Source organism: Salvia hispanica, chromosome 3, assembly GCF_023119035.1.
Source record: "Salvia hispanica cultivar TCC Black 2014 chromosome 3, UniMelb_Shisp_WGS_1.0, whole genome shotgun sequence".
NCBI lineage: Eukaryota > Viridiplantae > Streptophyta > Magnoliopsida > Lamiales > Lamiaceae > Salvia > Salvia hispanica.
Genome location: NC_062967.1, coordinates 23,308,692 through 23,332,053, shown reverse-complemented (window position 1 = coordinate 23,332,053; position 23,362 = coordinate 23,308,692). Strand labels below are relative to the sequence as shown.

Genomic DNA, 23,362 nt, shown 5'->3' with positions numbered 1-23,362 from the left:
CATGTAATGTATCTCATCACATCACACTATGAATATATCAACCACAAAATAATTAAGGATGGTTGATATCTGTCACCGATACAAATATACATTTACAAAAATCGGAATACACAGTTCGGATTGAATTAATTACTTCACTCCTAACAGTGCATTTACTGATTCACGTCATCATAACATTGACGTTACATCACTGTCCTGACCTTGACAAAAAATACTTACCTATTACTACATTTTATGCAAATATCTTCATATGAAAATATTCAGTTAGGAATTTAATTATAAGGTATGTGAAAAAATAATTTAATTCAAAGGAATGATCAAGAATTGAATTTTTTTAAATATTTTTAGAATGTCAATTGCCGTTGCTTTATTTCTAATGTGTTCTCATTATCCTCCACCTCCAGCATTTATAAGACTTCATTTTTTTCAATTGACATTTATTAAATGGTATCAACTTTGTAGGCAGTTGCCGCAGTTCAATTATATCAGTTTTAATTTTTGTATAATTTGTGAACAACAGAGATGATTGGGACCTAGCTAAAAGATAAGAGGCTATTCATACATCAATTTTCAAGAACTTGAATTCGACTATATCAACAGAGAAGGAGATCAACCTAGAAAGTCATTCACATTTACATATTTGGAAATAAGCTTCATCGCAGGTTTAAAGAATTGACTAGGATGTGATGCAGTGATATGAATTCAGTTTAACAAATTGTGAATGGGGACTATGGTTGGACAGCTTTGACATAGATACAGATATGAAGGTATTGCTCTGGGTTCATCAAGTTTTTCACCACCCACCCAAACGGGATATCCAGCCTCGGCTCGATCCCCTGAATGCGGACTAGCTTGATTTCTGCACCATCTTTAAATAAACCTGTGTGTGCACTTAATGATTCCTCATTTTTCTGGGAGCCTCTTGAGCTGCCTCCATCTGATACTTCTCCACTTTCAGATTCCGGTGCCTGTGAGTCTACATCTACCGAGGCTTCCTCTGTAAACAGCATGGGCAATAGAGCTTTTATGGCATCATTCAAACTGAAGGCCTTCCCTGAGGAATCAAGACTTGAAATGTTAATAACTCATGCAAGCCAATGTACAAAACTTCCTCAAGAATAGTCTTATAGTATTAAATAAACTACACACTGAAGATTGCCAAATGAAACCAAGCACTGAGTCTTCCACTCGTTATTTGTGTGGTCTAGAGTTTAGATATTTCTCTATGCATATCAGCAAAACATATAAATGGATACTTTCACCTCAAGGAAGTGAAGTATAGACGCAGTGTAGATGCCAGTGACACATATAAGTTTTATACGAGTTAAGCCTATAGGTAATCCTCAATTCCCAAATAATTCTTTAGCACAACATGTGTTTGATCTATTCCCAAGGGCACAAGCTAATTCGCTGCTAAATTTAACACACAGTCACAAATAGCAAAGCTAGCTCAATTAGCATCATTTACAATTTAAGAAAATGCTTTCAACTTTACCTTCACCGTGAATCTCAACAGGACAATTTATGTAATGAATATTTTCCCAGCTATCAACAATAGGGGCATCTTCTAATTCATCAACATCTTCGTTGATAGTCCGTACATACAATCGAACAGGAATTTTACCTGATGAAAGTGGCCAAGTTCAATACAGACAAGAATAAAAAGTGGCCAAGTGTAGGTTCACAAACAGAAAACGATAATACCAACCACCAATATAAATAACTTAACAATAAAACCTGATTGTTTGGTGTAATTGCAAGATCACAAGTTATACATCTGTATTTAAGTTTTGGGATATCATCAATCAATTGCGAGAGATAATTCTCCATTTTAATTTATCACATGCCAACCTTGATTATGCCTGTATCTATAGCTTGCCTTCCTGAATCTAACCCAGTCCAACTGTGAATTCTTATGGCCCAACCCCATATGATGCTTTAAAAAATAGGATTCTTTTTGGAGCTATACACTCATTTTGAGCTGAAAACTTACTAAAATGCAAAATCGCGTCGTATGCAAGTAAATGATCAAGTGTTGGGTATTGAAAATATCTTTTTTAATGCCTTCGAGATGTGAACACAAAATAGAACATCCTGATTGAACTTCTGAATCTCTTGAAGCTACAAGCATCATAATTTTCTGTATCTCACCTGATTTGGTTGTTCCAGTAGCTTCATTTTCAGAATTGGTTTGGCGAGAAGTGTTCAATTTGAGGGAAAAGTCATCTCCAACAATATCGAGTTTAAGTTTAGAATAAACCCGAAGGTATGCTTCAAGCTGGCCTGTCATAAAGTTAATGAAGTTTAGGATCATACATATATTTGAACTGTAACTCAGAGTAGAGTTTTAGAAGAAACCAACATTCCCACAAGATATAAACGAGGGAAAGACTTTCAACTGATAGAAACCTACTACTCAAATCACCATAGATCTGAAAATGAACAAGGGCGATACTATGCATCATAAGTAGGCCAGGACTCTGCATGTGTTAAGACTGGTAAAAGGGAATAACAAATCCATATTCAAGTCAAAAACAGGTGAATGTACCACAATATCATGCTAAATGTAAGGTTCTTATTTCTAAAAGATGACGAGAAACAGGTGAATGTTTAGCAAAAAGACAATGTTACTAATATTTACAATTAGGTTGCCTTAACTTTTGGTGGGAAAACCATAGTTCAAAGGAGCAACACTATCTAGGCAGTCCACAATTCCTAACACTCTGTTAAGGGTCAAATCACTAATGACCATTAGTTAAAATAAAACACCAGTTGCTAAATATACCAATAGATTGCTATCTCATTATTTATGAAGCCATAAACTTCTTCCCAACCCAATCAAAGCCGAAGATAATAGCATTTTCCATCTCATATAGATCCCTTGAGCTCATATAGTCATTCCTTTTCATTTTATCAGTAAGGACATCAAATACAGAACTGCTTTCTTGACTGACCTTCAATCTGATTACACTCACGTAAATTAGCAGGAATAAACAGGTTCTTTTTAGTTATGATACTTGTTAGGTTATAAATTCAATATCCAACAAAAATGTAGTAAGAATTTTAAAACATAAATGAGAAGAATCCAAAGATTTAGGGAAACAAGTATCAATCAAGTCACTTAAGAAATAGTAGCATACCATTCAAGACAGACCGCCAAAGTTCTGTTTGATCAGACTGAGACATATTCATAATATTCTTGCAGTTTCCATTGATTATATACGCTGCCTGTAGTTCACATAAGCCATTCAAGACAGATATTCAACATTCTCACTTTGAAAGTTCCATAATAAAAAAGATAGTAGGTACACAGAAATATTTAATGAAGGGAAAAAAGAATGAAGCTCAAAACCTAGACATTTAAACAACGAGAAAGTAGTATAGATTAGGAGATGGGAAAGCAACCAAAGCAGTATGTCTGCCCATTCTTACACTCATGAAGTTGGACCTTAATCCCGAACCCCAAAACAACTCGTGGCCAAAAGAGGAAAGCATCAGAGACTTTTTTTACTAAAGATAAAAAGAAATTTTATTAGAAAAATGATAAATAGTTATAAAGGGATAAGATATCCACAGAAAAGTGGTAGCAGCTTAATTTAATAAAAATATCCGATTTCTTCTTCATGATTTCAAACAAAGAAAGGAAACCATCTATATAAGAAGATGAATTCTACAGTCAAGAATTAAGACCAAGGTTACACAAGTGTATAGGAATTTATACCTAACCTCTTTCAAGGCATTAATAAAGCTCCACTTTACACTGTCTTCTCCTTCGCAAGGGATCAACAGATTTGCTGGATACCCTCTAAAATGTATCTGCAAGAAGCTTTGATAGTATACTCAGTAAAGGTGACAAAAGCATATAAAGACAAATAGAATACATATATTGTTTTGAGGTCTCAGAATTTGGGTCTGGGACTCAGATTATTTCTATTGATATAAAATGCAGGGATGCAAAAAATGATTCCGAAAGTGCAATCTGTTGGTTTAGTGTTCTATAAGATATAAATATTACACCAATTTATAAGAGTCATGGCGAAAAGGCACAGAGACATTCGCTATATTACAAAACATTTTAATTTTTCCATTTCTTTATCCAGCAAACAATATATATTTGCCTTTTCAAGTTCAAAAACATGACAATATCATTCTTTCAGCATGTATATAATTACTGATATTCAAAAGATTCTATAAATGACTACCTTTTGTGAAGAGAACTTTTGAGACTGTATGAAATTATGTTTGGAACACATTTGAGAAATAGGAGTACTAGATAATTTAGCAAGACACTGAGTTTATCAAATAGAACAATTAAGCAGTCCACATCAAATAAATTACTTTCAACAATTGCATTTTAGAATTAGGAAAGCAGCGGGCATAAACATAAGATTTTAGACAAAATACAGCTTTGTCTCAATCTACTAGTCTGACATAAAATCCCATGCCATATATGATATGACTAATTTACCAGTACTGGTTTTACAAATCATAGTATGAGTCCAGAGTAAGCTAAAGAAAGATCATACAGTCAAGTTCCAAGGTCTCTCTGGTTCTGAGCAGAGAAGATCAAAAAGCGTCCCAGTAGGAATATACCTGCCATTGATGCAAACATAATCAAGACAATAAAATCAGAAGAAAAGTTATCAAATTACTACATAGTAAGATCCAATTTTTTTTCTCATGTTAGTGTATTATATAGGACGGAATTCATATTTTCACCACACTGCGATTAAATGGGAGTTATCAAAATAGAAAAAGAAAAGCAAAAAACTAAAGAACTACACCTAGTTAATGCAATCAATAAATGGACAATAATTTAGCCAGTTCTTTAGCATTGCCAACTGCTGCATCTACTAAATTTTTTTTGAGACTTTTCCAAGTTCAGTAAATTCCCCTAACAACATGTGCATGCAATGTGTGATTAAGCATGTAATATCTAGAAAAACTATAAGCAGCAGTATAGTAGTATTACAAAATCTAGCATTTGCATATAGGTCAAGTCAAACCGCCTATAACATACCATTTCAGCGGCAAGCCTTTATACTCAAACCACACAGTGTCAACACCAGGAGGTAGAGAACTGCTAAAGAATGGCTTGATCTGTGGCACTAACAGCGGCAAATAGCCCACACGAGGGGCCAATATCTATAATCCAATATAAAAAGAATGTCAAAATTCAACAATCGTCCATTCACAAATACATCACATACAGAAGCAGCAGTACCTACTAAAACACAATTAATCAAACAATCGAAAACCCTAGATTGAAAAAAAAAAAAAAAACACGCGGCAACACAGAAAAATCCCAAACCCACGCCAATGATGCGTAAAAGGACAACATAAATCTCAGAGTTGTTACATAAAAGTCAAATATGATGAAAATCAACAAAGAGGATTACCAAAGCAGGGGGAGGGGGAGGAAGTGTAGTGACTTCGGATTCGTGGAGATGAATCTGAAGCGGTATCGCGCCGCCCCACACATACTGCTGCGCCTCCGTTCCTGCGCCTTTGCTGCCCGATATCATTCCTCTTTCAGCGAATGAATTGGATTCCGCAAATCGGGTGTCGCAGATCTCTTTTCTCTTTTCTTCTTACTTTCACCACTGAATTTGCGACAGTCCTGAAGTCGAAAGAGTGAAGAAACAGTTTTTCCCCTTTTTTTAATTAGATATTTCACCATTGAATATAATTATTTTTCACTCAAGCCCCTAATCCTTGGGTATTTTGCAGTAAGCTCCCTTAATGCTTAGAGCATCCGCAATGGTCGGTAGGCCAGCCATAGGCCAGCCATTCTCTCCCCTGCCACGTCAGCAACACTAAAAAAACCACCTGCCACATCAGATTTAGGCCAGCCATAGGCTGCCGCAATAAAAATAATTCAAAATATACTACATTTACGGAATTAAATTTACGACACATATATTGAAAAAATTCGTTAATTTTATTTAAATAAAAAAAAGTACATTAACCAAAAATAAAAAAAATTACATAATAAAATAAAATCCGGGCTTCCACACACGAGCCACCGCCCCACTCTACTCCTCACTAATTTATTAAAAAATACATTAACAAATGTTAGTATGCTTTGAATCCATTATAGTTTGCCGCCAGCGCATCGGCTAGCGCATCGGCCAGCGCAACGCGATCGGCTAGCCCACGCCGAAATTTTGGCCGATTTCCCGCTAGCCTACTCCAATAGTTCGGCTAGCCGATCGGCTAGCCTACCATTGCGGATGCTCTTATGTTCACCCTTTGTTTTGGCGCCAAAATCACTTTTTTTTACCCTTAACTCCTTCTAGATCCGCCCACATCAGTAGACGATCTTTAGACCATCTTCAACCATCTTTTAAAAATGAGTTTTGATGTAGAAATTTTCTCTAATCATATAACAAATTCAAATTCATTTTTTGTATTTTTTGTGAAACAATATCGAATATTGTATTACTGCAAAAATTTTGTGAGACAAAAACTCATTAATGGTGTAAATATTGAATTTGGAGTAAACCTACTTTTGTTGTGACGTATAATAAAAAATTGATTTGAGTTTGGTGTAAATGGTTGGAGATGGTCTTCGTAAATACTCACTTCGTCCTATTCAAGATATCCACATTTTCTTTTAGTTTATCTCATTTAAGATGTCTATTTTCTATATTTATAAATAAATCTCTCTCTTCTTTCTCCTCATTAAAATACTCCCTCTATCTCACAATAAGAGTCCTAATTTGCATTTTCATTCGTCCCACCATAAGAGTCTTATTTCACTTTTAGTATAAATGGTAAGTAGACCTCACATTGCACCAACTTATTTTATTCACATTTTATTATAAAACTAATATATATACAGGGGTGAGTTATGGAGACACTAATTTTAGAATTACAACGTACCACTAACCTCGTTCTGCCATGTGACACGTTATCCAACAATATTATGGATGTATCCTGCAATATTCATCAGTAGGCGTTTTAGATGGATTTACAGATTATATGATGGTAATAGGTGGATTACAGTGTAGATTGTTGAGTATTGCATTATTGTCTATAATGCAAAAAAAAAAAAAACAGTATACATAAGCAATCGGTCTATATATATAATGCAAATTAAACATTCTATGTCTATAATGTAGGGATGTCAATGTAGCCCGCAACCCGTGGGCTAGCCCAAATAGCCCGCCAAATTTATAGGATTAGGGTTGGAAATTTCTAGCCTGATAAAATCAAAACCCGATTAAATCGCAACCCGTTAGGGCAAGACCCGAAAACCCGAGGGGCTGGCCCGAAAACCCGATAAAATTTCTATCATTCTATTTTTTTTACTCCTAATTTAACACTTAATTGATTAATTTTAACTAAAAAATAACATTCAATTTTATATTAAATATAAAAAACTATATATTGAATTTTTATTAATATAATAATTGATAAATAAATTAAAAACTTCAAATTCACTAAAAAAGTATTTAAATTTCGTAAACATTCATTAAAATTCCACGATATATCTCAAATATATCATAATTCAATTTTATATTGTATGAATATTAGTAATTTTAATTATTATTTATTGGATTGATCGCATGTTAATATTATCGGGAGCAATCCGATTAACCCGCTGAGCTAGCCCGAAACCAGAACTTTTAGGGTTAGGTTTGAACTTTTATAACCCAAAAGAAATCGCAACCCGATTAGCCCGCACTCGAGACCCGCAACCCGATGGGCCGGCCCGATTGACATCCCAAGTATAATGCAATACTCAACAATCTATACTAGAATCCACCTATTAGTATCATGCAATCTGTAAAACGCCTACTAATGAATATTGCAGGATACGTCCCTAATATTGCACCTGCCACGTGGCAGAACGAGGTTGGCGATACGTTGTCACTTTAAGATGGGTTGTTATCTTAATACATCCCTAGAGGTGTGATGCACTTTTTATTAGCACTAAAAATACCAGCAAGTATACATGGTAGATCTAGTGTAGCTAAAGGTCAGTACCGGGATATCGAACACAGGGAATAAATTTACAAACTGTCTACCACATATTCAGTCTCAAATACTATTTGGACACAAAGTTGAGATTTGATTAAACTAAGTAAAACAAAAAATAAAAGCAAGTAAAGAAAGCAATTAAATGAAAACAGTGAAATAGCTTCGCAGTTTGCAGATAACTTGGTTTAATTCTTCTACATAGTAGATTGGTCGTGAACGACGTTCACAGAAGGTGACGCACTCGGTTCTTTGTAGAAGAGAAATAGAATTTCACAACCTAGATAGGCTTTGGCTACCTATCGTGAAAGGTTGCAGTGTTAGCCCGCATGTTTCCTTACCTAAGGAAATAAACGACACTGGTGTGGTATAGCACTGAAGGATCTAACAGTGAGATAAGTCTTTCTTGCTATTTACTGAAAGACGAGGTCTCGGTGATTGTTATTCCTTAATAATTTTTGACATAACATTGAGCACACGATATTGATTATGCACTACTTTGATTAATCAAATGTGCGGATTTTTCGCAATCCAAGAATCCTGATATCTTGAGTAGTGGTGATCAATGTCTAAAGGTGCTAGTATTGTTATTGCAATGAATCGTGTGCTGGGTGAGTCCAGTTTGATAATATCCTCAAGAGGTGTTCGAAAAAGGTTTAATTATTTAGAAACCCGGTCGGTTGGAATTTATTCCAAAATAATAAATAAAGATTTTGAACTAGACAACTCTTGAAAAAAAATATTAATTAATTAAAGTCAAATAGCAGACTTAAATTAATTAATGGATATTTATATCTTAAACACAAGAAATAATAAATTATAGTGGTAAAGCCCAGATTATTCGTAATTTGGGATTGGACGGGCAGTCAATATTATTTTACTGTAGTGGCTGATAATAATATTTTGTCGGACTGGTGTTAAATTGGGGCTCAATTTAATTAGTAAAAGTCTAACAGGTTTGGCTCAAGTCCAACCTCCATGAACCTAATCTGGCCCATAATAACTCTATATAAAAGGAGATTAGAAAAGAGATTAATTTTAATTTTAATCATTAATTTTCCTACTCCCATGTGGGAGTGGACGAAAAATTGGTTTTTGAGAAAATTGGTTTTTTGTCTTCTTTTTAGTCAAGCCCTTTTCGATTCTGACAAGCTTTGCCCACCCAAAGGTCAGATTCTGGGTTCGGGATACAGATTAGAAGATTCGTGGCTGAGTACGAAAATCTTCATATGGAGAAGGCGCAAGCAATCGTCGATTCTTCGAAGATTCTGTTCGGTAATCCTAAACCGTAGAATATCATGAATTAAGGTTTTAATTCCTTAAGCATGATTTATGTGCGTTCTTGTATGCAATTGATTGTTTAACATGTAGTTAATTAATCCTACAATCGGTCAAATAGATCTGTAGATATGATTTATTTGTTTATGCGTGACTTCTCTTGAATTGTGACAAATCAAAAAGGAAAGTAGGTCATCTTCATTGGGAAGGAGGGAATGCCTTTTTTCCTCTTTACTTACTTCACCTAACAAGTGATGTGAATCAAATAGTAGTTCTTTATTGTATTACTTTAACACACATTTTTAGGTGAAAAATGAACAAATTTTGATATATTATAGGACTAAAGACCAAGCTATAAGAGAGAGAGGAGGAAAAAAAGCAAAGGTCCAAATCTGATCAGTAATTAGCCTTTCAAGATTAATTTAAAATGATTCTACAAGTCCACCATTGCATTCACTTTTGAAAGATATTCACATGGATACCTCGCACACCTCAATCGGAGCCCGGTAGAAGAAGATACGACTATTTTACTAAGACTGCGCAATGTAGTGAAAAACGCGTGACCGTGTCGAGAGTCAGACAAAACGCCCGACCCGGCGTTTTGCACTGTGCAGATCGCCCGACCGGGCAAATGGTACTGGGCCTGTTTTTTCAGCCCTAATTATTTAAATAGCTAGGGCACAACTTCCAATGCATCTTTTGCCTGTTGGACATGATTTTTAGAGAGAGAAAGAGGCTTGGAGTCCATTTTTGGGAGGAAGAAGAAGAAGCTTGAGGCTAATTCTTCCCTAATCTTGCTCATATGGTAGCATTTATTTGTTTTCTTATACTGTTGCCCACTATGAATGGCTAGATTTTAGGGATTACTCCTAGTTACTAAATATGAATCTATGATTGTGTTTTTATTAATTTCCATGTTTTAGTTCTTGTCTATGTGCTTATTTTTAATTCGTGTTGAGTTTTTCTAGGAAACTTAATCCAGTAATGGCCTTAACTTCAATGCCTCTTTAACTTTGGAGTAGGGAGCTAACATAGATTAGGAACCCTAGGCTAAAATTGATCAGGGGATAGTCAGGGGTGGATCTTGTGTGTTGAACGTTCTTAGAAGCCAATCCCGAGCTTACTCTGCGACTGTTGGAGTGAGGGGTTGGTGAGTAGAGTCTAGGAGACGTGATCATCTTATCCTAGATGTAAAATTCTACGATCAGTGGTCAGCTGCGTGAGAGCATAAAATCAACATGATCCCGATAAATAATGGAAAGTAATTAGACTTTAGTGAACAAGCAACCCGAAACAAGCTAGGAGTAGTCTTCCCTTTTTATCGTGATTCCCTTATGTTTTTTCTTCTCGTTTCGTCCTTCACTCGTCTCTTGATCACAAATCCAAAATTAAACTATTTTACTGCTTTTTAGTTAGGTTTACTAGTTTTAGCAATTAATCCCCTCCTTGTGGGTTCGACACCTTTTATACTGTATTGCACGTCTGTATACTTGCAAGGGTAGTATTTTTAGGGATTTATTACTTGTTTTGTGTACTTAAATTGCACCCTGAAAATCACAACAACAACTCATAAACTTTCGTGCCACATAAGAATGTGGATATCTTGAATGGAACAGAGGGAGTATTTATGAGTGAATATATGCACTTAAACGTGCTAATATATTTATGTGATATTGAGAGTTGTGAACTTGAGAAATGATATATACTGACTTTCGAATAAAATAAAAAGGTTAGAGATAATATTATGCAAAAAATAACAACCAAAAAGACACCAAAACCATATAGTAGAAAAAGATCACCTCAAATATTACAAAATACCAACTTAATAATAATATATGTAAAATAGGAAAAAAAAATAGAAAAAATTAGAAAGAGATAGTTGTCATAGAAATTTGCATGTCTCCAACTTTAGTAAAGACACCCAAATTCGGAAAGTCAATCTAGTCAAGTCAGCAGATTTCGGGACAATTTTATTTGAGGTGCAGATTAATCGGGTGCGGACTACTAGAGTTGTGATTTTTTAGGATTATAAATATCCAATCCTAATCCTAAATGTTCAGGTTTTGGGCTAGCCCAATAGTAGGGGTGAGCAAAAAAATCGAATATCGAATATCCGAACCAAACCAAACCGAAATTTCAAAATTCGGTTCGGTTCGATTTTGAAAATTTAAAAATTTTGGTTTTTCGGTTCGGTTCGGAGGACAAAAAAACCGAAAAATCGTATTTATTTTAATATAATATTATACCCCACATATTATTTAATTGTAACTAAATATAGAATCCTAAAAACAAACCCTACTTTATTTCTGCCTCACTCACGCCACCTCCTTCCCTATTTTCTAAACCTAATCTCTCTACCTCCACTCCAAGCTGCCACCAGTTGTGTTGTCCACCACGCCCTCCAGCGACCAGCCATCCACGCTGATCGTCGTCGCCTCCAGAAGACCCACGACAGCTCCAGCCCGTCGCTCCTCCACCCTTCCACCCACGCTGTCGCCCCTCCATGCCGTCATCCATTCACGCCTTCAGTTCCAGATTCACGCCATCGTCTCCAGCCTTACACCCATCTACGACACGCCTCGAGAAGAAGATGTTCATTGTATGTATTTATGTTTTTGTATTTGATGAAATTGAATGTTCATTGTAATGTAAAATTGTATGATTGTTGTTTGATAGGAAATTAGGAATTGTATTTCATTGTAATGTAAAATGTTACTCCCTCCGTTCCCTCATAGTTGAGGCGGAAGAAAATTAGTCATATTTATAGAATGTAAAACATTTAATATTAATAATTTTGAAAAAATTTAAACCATATTTTAGAAATTAGAATATTTTTTATAGTTAATTCGACTTCTTAAGTTATTTATTATATATAACTTCCAACTTCCCTCCATTTTCCGATGTGGGATGGGTTTACACCCAACAAACCTCCACTCATACCTAGACCACATCGGGAATACAGTCGACTCGAACATGAGACTTTTCAATGAGTCGCTGAATGTACACTCAGCGACTCGTTGAGATTGGAGTTTCCAGCAAGTTATTGGATATACACCCATCATCTCGTTGGGATTGACGCCCAATTTAGAAAATAGTAGCTGAGTGGTTTTTCGAAGTTTTTCTGTGGGAAAAAGATAAATATCATACTTTGATCACGTGAGATAGGGAGAAAAAGAGAGGAGAAAAAGATAGATTGAGTAGGAGAAGAAGAATGAAGTAATTCCGACGATCCAAGTCAAAGCCACTGTTCCATTCCAAGAGGGCATGACACCTAAGCTTTTTGTTGTGCTTTCTGTTATGTATTTAGATTAAATTCTCCATTGTTGATCCTAACATGTAGTGAATGTTTTAGGGATATTTGTGTTATTATCAATACATTTGCTATCGTCTTGGCTTAGTTTGTGAATCCTTGTTTTACGTTATCATTTTAATGATGTTTCTTTGTAATCTTTCCTATTGTCCCTTTAACATAGGTTTAGATGAAAACATAATTTAGAGATGTTCAGATGATAGAATAATATTCCATCCGTCCCCTAAAAATAGGAATGTTTAAAATGGCATGGGTTCAGATGGTCCTTATTAGAGAGAAAAAAAATTCCAAAATAGAATGTTTCTATTTTTGGGGGACGGACCTAAAAGGAAATAGTTTCTATCTTTAGGGGACGAGGGAGTAGTGGATTAGTTGAAATAATTGAACAGTAATTGATTTTAATTGCTTCGCGCTTCCGCATGAATTAAAATCAGGGAAGATAGACTCAAAGATAAGTGTCCAACTATTTGAGAGTTTGCACCCATGTAAGCATGTTCAGTGTTAGCACAAGGAAGCATTTCTCACATCTCGATCATGTTGTATAAGTTGAGAACATATAAATCTCATCCACTTCATTCACCTACTGTTTGGGATTGATGCACTTTTTATTAGAACTAAATAAACCTGCAAGTATACAAAGTAGATCTAGTAAAGCCAAAGGTCAGTACTAGACATCGATCACGGAAAAAACTATCACAGACTATCTATCTTGTACTAAGCTTCTTTCACTATTTAGAAAAACGAAATGTTTTGATTTTGAAAACTAAAAACTTGTAAAAATAAAGAAAGCAAGTACGTAGTTCCAGAGAAATCACAAAGATAACACCGATGAGATAAGGGAATTCCAGGAATGTGCTTTTGAAGTTATGGTTTATACAAGTTTCAATTACAACACCCTAGCACAGTTCATACTTAACTAGAACTAGTTACATAAATATTGCCCTTGCAGCACAAAGTAGATCACATACACTAGGGGCGTCAATCCTAGATTTGTAATTCCCAAAAGCACCTAAGACTCATATTGTTCTTGCTCTCAATTAAAAGTACCATTTTAATGGGACTTAATTGTAGCATCAGCTAAGCTCTTCTAAGAAGCAAACCTACTTTCACGATTATGTTGCAAGTCAATAAATCATCATAGAATGTGTCACTCAAACATGAACAAAACATATATATTAAATAAACAGGAACGGTATAAACCAAAGTCGTTACTAACACATCCCTATAATTCTATGAATTTAGCTACTCATAATGAAATAATCTAAACCCATAGTTTGTAGGGAAAACATAGAAACCATAAGTACTAAGATAATAAAACGCAAATGTTGAATCTCGTAGCCCTGATCTTCTCTTGAATCCACGCTTCAAACTCCTTAAACGATGATGAACAGTGGAAGGAACTCTCAAATATTATGCAAAAAAATGTCTCTTTGATGAAACTTTGAGGGGTTATTTATAGCCTCTAAGTCGTGTGCAATAATAAGAAAAATCTTCAGCATAGCATGGTAAGTCTTGAAGAGAAAATAGGGCAATTTATGTGCGCTGTGTTTTCCCAGTGAGCAGCTGCACAATATTCAGCGGTCGCTGGCCATCATTCTGTAGCTTCTGGATCTAAATCAGTAGTCGTTGCGCACACTCCAACGGTCGCTAGGCGTGTTCTTCTTTTCAGCTCTATTTTCCAAAGCGGACCGCTACAGGGGCAGCGGTCTCTGGCTAAGCTCCAGCTGACCGCTGGCTAGTTCGAAAACTCCAGATTTCCAACATCGACTTTTTGTTATTTTTTTAGGCTATATTTTGCACATTTCTCACAAAACATGTCAAAATACCAAAATAGATAAAAGATGCAAATAATAGACATGTAATACAACTTTGACACTCAAAACAAACCAAATAATGACCTTAAAACAACAAATCCGAGCTTATCAGAGAGCAACAATATCTCATCTTAGTTTTTAGTTTTACTTTAAGTTTAAATTGTGTTTGACTTTGTTGTTTTAAATCATCAAAACCAAAACCAAAACTATTATGTTTTTTACTAGTAATAAGTTCAGGTGAGACTCATTCTTAAGATGAGACTCATTCTTAAGTCTCCTTAAAGATCGACCCAAAAATACTACGATTACGATTGTAATCTTGCAACTAAGTTGTAATATTAAAGAGTTAAACTTGATTCATCTTTAAATATAAAAGTAGATAAGCCTGTCAAACTGGATATCGGATATTGGATACCCAATATCCAAACCCGAAAAAGTCGGATAATTGGATACCCGAAACCCGATTTTTCGGGTATCGGATCGGGATCGGGTAGTGAGAATTTTGGATTATCGGGTATCGGGTTACCCGATATCCGATCGGGTATACCCGAATTATCCGATTTATTTTCTAAAATTAATAAATTATATTTTTATTATAATTAAATGTAATTTAATTTCTTAACTATAATTTAATTAATACTTAATAGTTAGCATATAAGATAGTATGTAATTTAATTTTTTAATTACATTTTAATTTCATTGACTTGTGATATTTATAATTTTGAATTTTTTTATGATATTATTGTTAGATCTTGATTCTTATGAATTATTGAATTGTGATATTTATAAAGGATGAATGTTTGAACTTATGAATTTGGATGGTTATTGACTTATTGTGGATGAATGAAAGATGTTAATATGTATAACTTATGAATTTTGTATTTTTCAAAGTTTGTAGTTATTTTCTTTTAAATTCGAACTACTACAAGAATTTTGTATTCCTAAAAGTTTGTAGTTATTTTCTCTTAAATTCGAGCTACTATAAGAATTTTGTATTTCTAAAAGTTTGTAGTTATTTTCACTTGAATATTAGTACTTCAACTTTGTATTAAATTTGAATTAAAAGATATTAAATAAATCTAAAAGTTTGTAGTTAATTTTCAAAAAAAAAATTAAAATCACAATTGGGACTGGATACCCGATTTTTCGGGATTGGATACCCGAGTCAGGTATCTGGGTACCCGAAATCAAATTCGGGTCGGATATCGAGTATTGAATTTTGAGAATTTCGGGATCGGGTACCCGAAAATTTCGGATCGGGTATCCACGGGTACCCAATTTGACAGGTCTAGAAGTAGACATCTAATTTACACATCAACCTCTCTAACAAACTTAATCTTAACTTTAAATGGAGTAATATTTTATACTTTCTTCTTTCTATGTCCCATAAGAATATGCACATTTTCATTTTTAGTCAATCCCACAAAATTATATATTTTCTAATTCTAAAAAATATTTTTTTCTGTATTGAGGTGAGACTCATTCTCCACTAACAATACTTTAATTACTTTTTCCTTCTATTTTTCTCTTGCTTTACTAATTGAGCCTTAAAACTCATACCCATCCAAAAGTGTATATTCTTGTGGAATGAAAATAGTATAATTTTACTTTTTACTTATTGACAAAAATTCAAGCTATTAAATTAAAATTTTATAAAGATGATGAGTATTTGAATAAATTAGTAAATAGTACTGTATTCAAACTAACTTTTTAATTGAATATTTTGTAACGATTTAATTTGTGTTTTATTTAAACATATATTGGAAGGAATACAATACAATATTCTCATGTAGAATGTTTTCATCTAGTTGGTAGTAGTGATAAAACTCTATCTATTATGGACATTGGAAGGGGAAAACTATAGTACAACATTCTCCACCACATGTATATGTATATATTCCCACCTTATTTTATTTTAATATTTCCAACTGTTTCATGATATTTTGTGGCCACAAGTTCGTACCCGAATTTTGGCGGATATATACATTCATGTGACTTTTTTAAGCACTGAACGTGTATTAAATTATTAAATACTCCATATGACGAAAATTGTGGAGAATCAATCCATAATATTTTAGGAGATCTTCGCATCAATTACGATTAATGGAAAAAGCGTCATACAATAAAGTAACACTAAAGTAATAGTAGTACTATTATTTCTCTTGTGGAAAACAGGTGGGGTCTTTTTTGACGAAATAGTAATAATACTACTTGGTAGTAACATTTAATTAATCTATTTGAATCGCATCACACAATAAGTACTACTGTTTAAAAATTACTAATTCGTGTTGCAGTTTTTCTTTTGTATTTTGAAAAAGAAATACTAGTGTTCAGTACTTTACGTAAACTAATAACTGATTTAAAAGATGATTAGATGTACTGGTTGTAATACCTATTTTTATTAATTTTCTTATAGTAGTAATAATTGTAATTTTATTATTTAATGTTTAAATCTAAATTTGTTAATGAATTTGTCAACTGGTTAGTTTTTTTTAGACTGTTTCAGACATGTTTTCAATTTATTGTTTTTACCTCCATATAATTAATATTGTTGTCTAACCAAGTAAAATTCAATGGATAACAAAGATTCATCCCCATTCCTCACCAAGAATTGGACCCGAACAAAAAAAAAATGATGCCAAAAAACAATTCACTATTCAAAATTTCTATGAATATAGTACCATTTTTACCCGCCGGAAGTCATTTGAAAAAGAAGATTAAAAGAAAATGGTGTCGAAACATATAGATATGAAAAATTACATTGAGGTAAGCTTTATGATGCCTTAAAGCATTAACTAAATCAACATTTGAGAGATGAGTGCATCTAGTGCTCGGAGCCATTTTAGTCTGAAAAAAAAAGATAAATTATGTAAATATTTATCTAACGTCTAATAACCGCGCGCATATAATTTTTTTTAAGTCCAGAGATTGTATATATCAAAGCCAAAAATAGGGATCATTCTTTTATCTACTACTTTTTTTTAATATATTTCATTTTAATTAATTTGTTAATAATTTTTCTTAAATCTCATATAAAAGAAATTGGAAGGGAAACTATTAACAAGTTACAACAACTGTCTAATTTGTTGTAGATGTATCGTAGCTTTCCTCACATAAGTTAAACACATGTGGCTGCAATTTAAAATTTGTGGGGCGGCGAATGGCGGTGACGTGGCTGAAAAAGTGCAAAAAGAAGGAGTCGCCACCACCTGGGTGGCCCACCTGTGTTAATGTATAGAGACAGACATGACATTTCTTTCATCCTAATCTACACCACTTTATATCTCTTGTTTTTAAGGCTGTAGATCTTTTGGCCTTTTCTTATAAATATCGTTTGGGAAAATTAAATCTTTGGAAGATGTGTTAGTTTTACTTAAAATAATACTACAATCTCTAACTTTTAAAAATTATAAAAAAATAAATTATCTGAATTATACATATATATTAAATTTATCACCACCCTTCAAAAATCAAGAAGTACTAATAGTTTCATTTATTTAACATTAACTAATTGTATTATGGTCAATAGATTATACAAATTACTTTTTCATACAAGTTTTATTTTCCTTTATGATTATCTCTGATTGAAAATAAATTTTCTTAATTATCATTTATATATAGTTATATTTCTTGTTCTCTTAAGAGAAGTGAAACACAATGTATTAACGAGTTTTAAAAGGAAAAAACAGTTTTAATCCACATGGATTAGATTGATTATCAAAATTTCAAAACCAAAATCTGAATATTATATGCTTTTGTTTTTTTTACAATTTTTTGCGGAATAAGATACTTTCAAAATATATTTATGGTTAGTAATTTAGAAAGGGGGAGTATTAAAAGTACTGATAAGTGATATCTGAAAATGTCGAAGGCAGTTTACTACCTCAAAATATCCAAAAATATATCGTTACTAAAATATGTGCCACAAATAGTCAACCTCACCATTCATCTGCAAATTCCATATACAGCCATTCCTAGGTTATATCACCATTAACATCTCACCGCGTGGCAAACAACGTATGGCGAGTACGTATAGCCCCTACTCATACGCGCGAGTAGGGTACAGCAGGGAGGGAAAAAGCGAAAGAAAAAGCGAGCTGACATCGACTCGCCACGTGTCTCAGCCTCTCTTCCAATCTGAGCCACAAGTTTCCACGGATTTCTCGATCGTTCTACCCAATCCACCCCCAAATTTGTGTTATTTACGATTCGACCCCAATGACGTGGCTTCCCTCTCCGCTGCTCTGCTCCTTTCCCTCCTCTTAAATCTGACCCAAAAAGAGCGTCATTTTTCTCTGCTTCACACCTAACACTCTTATCCCTTTGCAACTGTCTCTTCCATTTCTTTGCTTTCTTCTTAGCTCCAGCGATAAAATTGAGCCTCTGCTCTCACTCTCGATCTTCTATCTTTGTACTGCGCTGCTATATCTCTGTTATACTGATTTTTTATTGGATAAAGATCCGATTTTAAATGTGTTTCTGCACATCTCAACCTCCTTTTTGTGTGTGAATCGACAATTTTAGTGAGGTTTGTATTTGGTCGAAGCTAAGAGAGCAGAATTGTTTATTGTCCTGTTGAATTTGTTGATGGACATATTTGGTATTTCTGCGATCAAAAAGCTTGTGGATCTGTGAGCTGTTAAGAATTGGGGGAATTTGTAGGGAGTGATTGTTTCTGCAGCTATGGTTGTAAAGGTGAGTTTTTTAGCTGTTGATTTTTGTGATTGATCTGTTGATGTGGAATGCAAGGGATGACTGGCGAAGATGCCAGAAAAATTTATGTTTCGTGTTTACGTTATGATGAAAATTTGAGGTTATTAAGATATATAATTTACGTTAACTGTAATTTGATGGAGTAATATTTTTGGTTGACTTTTGAAATTCGAGGTTAACGATGATCAATTCTAATCTGGTAAATTTTGAGGGAGAAATAGGGGAATTGTGCTTTTCTTTCTATGTCTGTTCTGTTCATGTACACTTTGACGGTTCTTTCTTGAATCTGCTTGTTGATTTTGAACGTTCTTTCTTTGTAGGCATGCATCGATTCAGGCTCACCTCTGCCTACGAGAGAGGAGCTGTCACTCGATTTAGATGGGCAAGACGTGAAGGATGTCCAACTAAATGAGCAGTTTGCTGGTGGGGATGACTTTGCTCCCAAGGTTTGGATGGTGAATAGTTCTTAATTTTTTGGTAGCGTAGATATGATTGCGTAATCTTATCTCTTTCTTTTTCGTATTCTGGTTGTGTAGGTAAGGAAGCCATACACAATTACCAAACAAAGAGAAAGATGGACAGAAGAAGAGCATAATAAGTTTCTCGAGGCGTTGAAGCTTTATGGCCGAGCATGGAGGAGAATCGAAGGTACTAATCCAAATCGAATGTATAACGTTGTATCTTGTTGATGTTGGATGTTTTCTGAGGGTATGTGTGCGTTCGTTTTTCGCAGAGCATGTAGGTAGCAAAACTGCAGTGCAGATTCGCAGTCATGCTCAGAAATTTTTCTCCAAGGTTATATGCTCTTATAAGTTATAAACATAGCCATTCTATTTATATTTATGCGGTCTTTGAAGTAAGTCATATCTCTATGGCATAAAGGCGAGCAAATCTTAATCTCTAGTTATTGGAGACTTCTCGTAGCAAGTTGACTGTATTGATAGTTGGATGTTGTTTGTGTGTTTAGGTTGCTCGTGAGGCTAATCTGGGCGATGGAGATTGTGTGAAGCCGGTTGAGATCCCGCCTCCTAGGCCTAAGAGGAAACCGATGCACCCTTATCCTCGTAAGCTGGTTTCCGCGGTCAAGACGGGGATCTTTATACCTGAAAGATCGGTATCTCCAAACCAGTCTCCTAAATCCGTGTTATCTGTAGTGGGTTCGGAACAATCTGGTGGACCTGATTCGTGTATGCCTAATGGAAGCGTGTCTCCAGTGTCATCTCTTGCTGCTCATGTTTTTGGTTCTGAGGCCCCGAAGCTTCTGCAGGAGGATGGTGTGTTATCGTCTCAGTCTGACCGTGAAGATGAAAATTCGAGTACAGATGAAGAAATAGCAGTGGTAGTTACTAGCTTGATTCACTCTTTACAAATTACAATGCATTTGGTATAAATCACTTAGTTCTTATAACTAACTCTGTTTACTAATGGTAGGAATTGGACCTTTCCCCCAGAAAGACTTGTGTAAACGAAGCAGCTGCGCAGAGCTTGAAGCTGTTTGGAAAGACGTTATTAGTGGTGGATTCGACTTGCAAGGCCGAAGCATCGGATGATGATGATGATAAAAGAGCGGAAAGTTGTTCGTATCCTTTGAGGGTGGTGCCTACTAATAATAGTTATGAGGAGGGTTGGAGATCATTGATGCAAGTGCACAATAGTGAGATGAAGAGTAATCTTTTGTACATACAATATAGAGGCGAGTCGTCGTATGCAGCTCCTTTTCCATGGCTGAGTCTTGCGTCACAGTCAAGTGGGGAAGTGCATAGCCCAACCCCAATCAGAGCTCAGTCTAGTGAGGGGTCCTCCTCTAATTCGAACACTGGTGCAGCAGCGGGAAGGGAGGAGACGTCGGCCTTCACTCGTTACAAATTGAGTAAGAGGACTCCAGCAAACTACGGGAGGGGGTTCGTGCCGTACAAAAGATGTTTGACGGAGCAGGATTCCACAGCAGAAACTGTTCAAGAGAGGGAGACACAAAGGATCCGCCTCTGCTTGTAGTGAAGGCCAAGGCCATGGCTCCGACGGTAAGTAGGTTCGGTTAGTGTCTGGTGTTGGTGACTATTTTGAGTCAATTTTTTGTTCCTCGTCTGCAAGAAGTCTCAGCCTAACTGCGCAGTGTATGTATGGAAGTAGTTACTCAGTTTTCTCTGTAAATGGCTTTGAATATAGAGGTACACCGCACTATAAGAGGTTACCATAAAAAATGTACAATAATTTAGGGACCTCTTTGAGATTCTTGTAATTTTGTAAAACTTTAATGATTCCTATTCCTCGATCGTTTGCAGACACACGAATCTTTACCCTTTGTTATCGATTCTATTCGACTTTATGCACTCATATGCATAATTCAACCATTTTCGTCCTATAGGAGTATTTAAGTTCGTGTGCTCGTTACATATCTAAACTACTACTTGTACCACGATAGAAAATTCATAGAAGTAATACTAACTGTAATTTTTTTATTGTTAAATTATATATTGGCGGATGCGATTTCAAAGTTTGGCATCTTTCAACCTTTTTAAAAAAGAAATACATGTGGTGAGATATTTTATTTCACATCATTCTTTGCTGCAGCGATGCACCGTGCACGTTGCGTGAATAACACTACATCTCACTCATAAAAAATAAACAATAGTCTATTAGACTTCGTTGGTTGGTAGTGTCTAAATTACTCCATTTGTTTATCGGTCTTCATATCTGAGAAGAGCTCTTAATACGAATTAAACTTGACACACCTTGGAAATCTGAGACACATTAACCAAATTGTATGAGACAAAGCTGAAAACCATAAAGTCAACAACGTTACTATATAAACATATTTACCACTATGTTTCTCAACTGACACATTGAATCAAACAATTCAAGAAGTTGAACGTGCATAGCTCCCCTGCTATTTAGTCTACTTAATTCATACGAGCAGCTCGTAATCAACCTCACACGCTACCTCATATTTGAGGATCCATCATTGAATAAAAAATTAGCAAAAACAAAGATGATCAACAAGGGAGTATAATTATACTAGATTTTATACGTAATAAGATTACAAGGGAGAGATCGATAAAAACACTTGTAGATCCAAGTTAAAAAGCTTGAAAAATATTTCAAGTGCTTTAGCTGAAAGACTCAAAGGGGGTGTTCGGTTGACAAGACTAAATCTAATGATTAAATATATATCATGTTTGGTTCATATTGATCTCATCAACTTAATCCTAGATGGATAGTCTTATGATAATTAATCATAGCCTCCCCCCTCCAACTAAACTAATCCCACAACTTAATCCTAGATGGATAGTCTCATAATTATTAGTCATGACAACCGAGCGCCAACTAAGTTGTGTAACAAATGCTTTAGATATTGGAAAGTATTTTATGGTGAATAATTATTTTTAGACTCCATATTCAACATAATATCAACATAGTTTAATTTTAATTTTAATTTTCAGAGTTTAATTTTAAAAAGTAAAATTGAATCCAAGATTTTATTTTCTTATTTTCCTTGTTTGAAAATTTTAATTTTAGTCTGTGTTATTATGTTAATTTAGTAACTTTGTTGTAGACTAATTTGTAAATTATTTAGGCTAGGAGTATAAACTTGTGCAAATGTTTGACTGCTAAATCATTTCAGTACAAATATTCTGTTTCACTTATTAGTTACAATTTTATACGTATTAAATTAGTATTTTATTTTTATATCTTCGAATATAATAAAAAAAAAAATAAACTTATGGACCGGCGACAATGCTAAAAGGCATTGATAAATTCTGACCACCTATTCGAAGAGTTATTCGCCTGGATATTCTGTGTATGCCTTTTACTAATTCTGTGGGCACCAAAAATTGAAAAAGCGGAAGAAAATAAAAGTGGCACGTTTGGATTCCCTAAAATTACTCCTGTTTTTTTATAAATCCACCCACACCTCATTTCATTTCTTTTCTGGTTTCCTTCATCACCTTCTCCCTCCGCAGTGATAACCGACTGATCGTTAATTCGACGAAATGGCCACCGCTACCCTCAGCGCTACCGATGCCGAGAAGATCAACAAGCTCAAATCCGATGTTGCCTCTCTCACCCAGATCAGGTTCCCCTCCTTTACCTGATTACCTCTTCCTCGATTGACAGGCATTTCGGCTTGTTGATTTGTGTTCATCTCATATTAATCGATTTTGATGTTTTATTTTGCTCAAGTGAAAACGAGAAATCTGGATTCATCAATCTCGTAGCTCGCTATCTGAGGTACGGTGTCCGCGTCTTCCTGGATTATGCACTT

The 23,362-nt window shown here is 34.8% G+C and overlaps 3 protein-coding genes across 3 annotated transcripts in view; 2 read left to right on the top strand and 1 right to left on the bottom strand.

Moving 5' to 3' along the window:
* Nucleotides 1–605: 605 nt before the first annotated feature.
* LOC125216379 (autophagy protein 5) lies at nt 606–5,630 on the bottom strand. Its single transcript, XM_048118071.1, has 8 exons — nt 5,400–5,630; nt 5,021–5,145; nt 4,527–4,593; nt 3,727–3,816; nt 3,141–3,228; nt 2,152–2,283; nt 1,496–1,624; nt 606–1,054 (listed from the first exon to the last, which is right to left on the bottom strand). Exons 1-8 carry the CDS (start codon nt 5,523–5,525, stop codon nt 729–731), a joined length of 1,083 nt encoding a protein of 360 aa, XP_047974028.1. The 5' UTR covers nt 5,526–5,630; the 3' UTR covers nt 606–728.
* A 13,037-nt stretch (nt 5,631–18,667) lies between these two features.
* On the top strand, nt 18,668–21,383 carry LOC125210668 (protein REVEILLE 1-like). The gene is made up of 6 exons (XM_048110229.1): nt 18,668–19,080; nt 19,419–19,544; nt 19,635–19,746; nt 19,832–19,893; nt 20,066–20,437; nt 20,530–21,383. Exons 1-6 carry the CDS (start codon nt 19,069–19,071, stop codon nt 21,091–21,093), a joined length of 1,248 nt encoding a protein of 415 aa, XP_047966186.1. The 5' UTR covers nt 18,668–19,068; the 3' UTR covers nt 21,094–21,383.
* Nucleotides 21,384–22,985: 1,602 nt separating this feature from the next.
* LOC125214991 (UTP--glucose-1-phosphate uridylyltransferase-like) overlaps nt 22,986–23,362 on the top strand; it is a 5,818-nt gene continuing 5,441 nt past the window's right edge. Inside the window, exons 1-2 of the mRNA XM_048116256.1 lie at nt 22,986–23,173; nt 23,281–23,328. Coding sequence (XP_047972213.1) covers nt 23,091–23,173; nt 23,281–23,328 — 131 coding nt within the window. The 5' untranslated portion in view covers nt 22,986–23,090. The remainder of the gene's footprint in view (nt 23,174–23,280; nt 23,329–23,362) is intronic.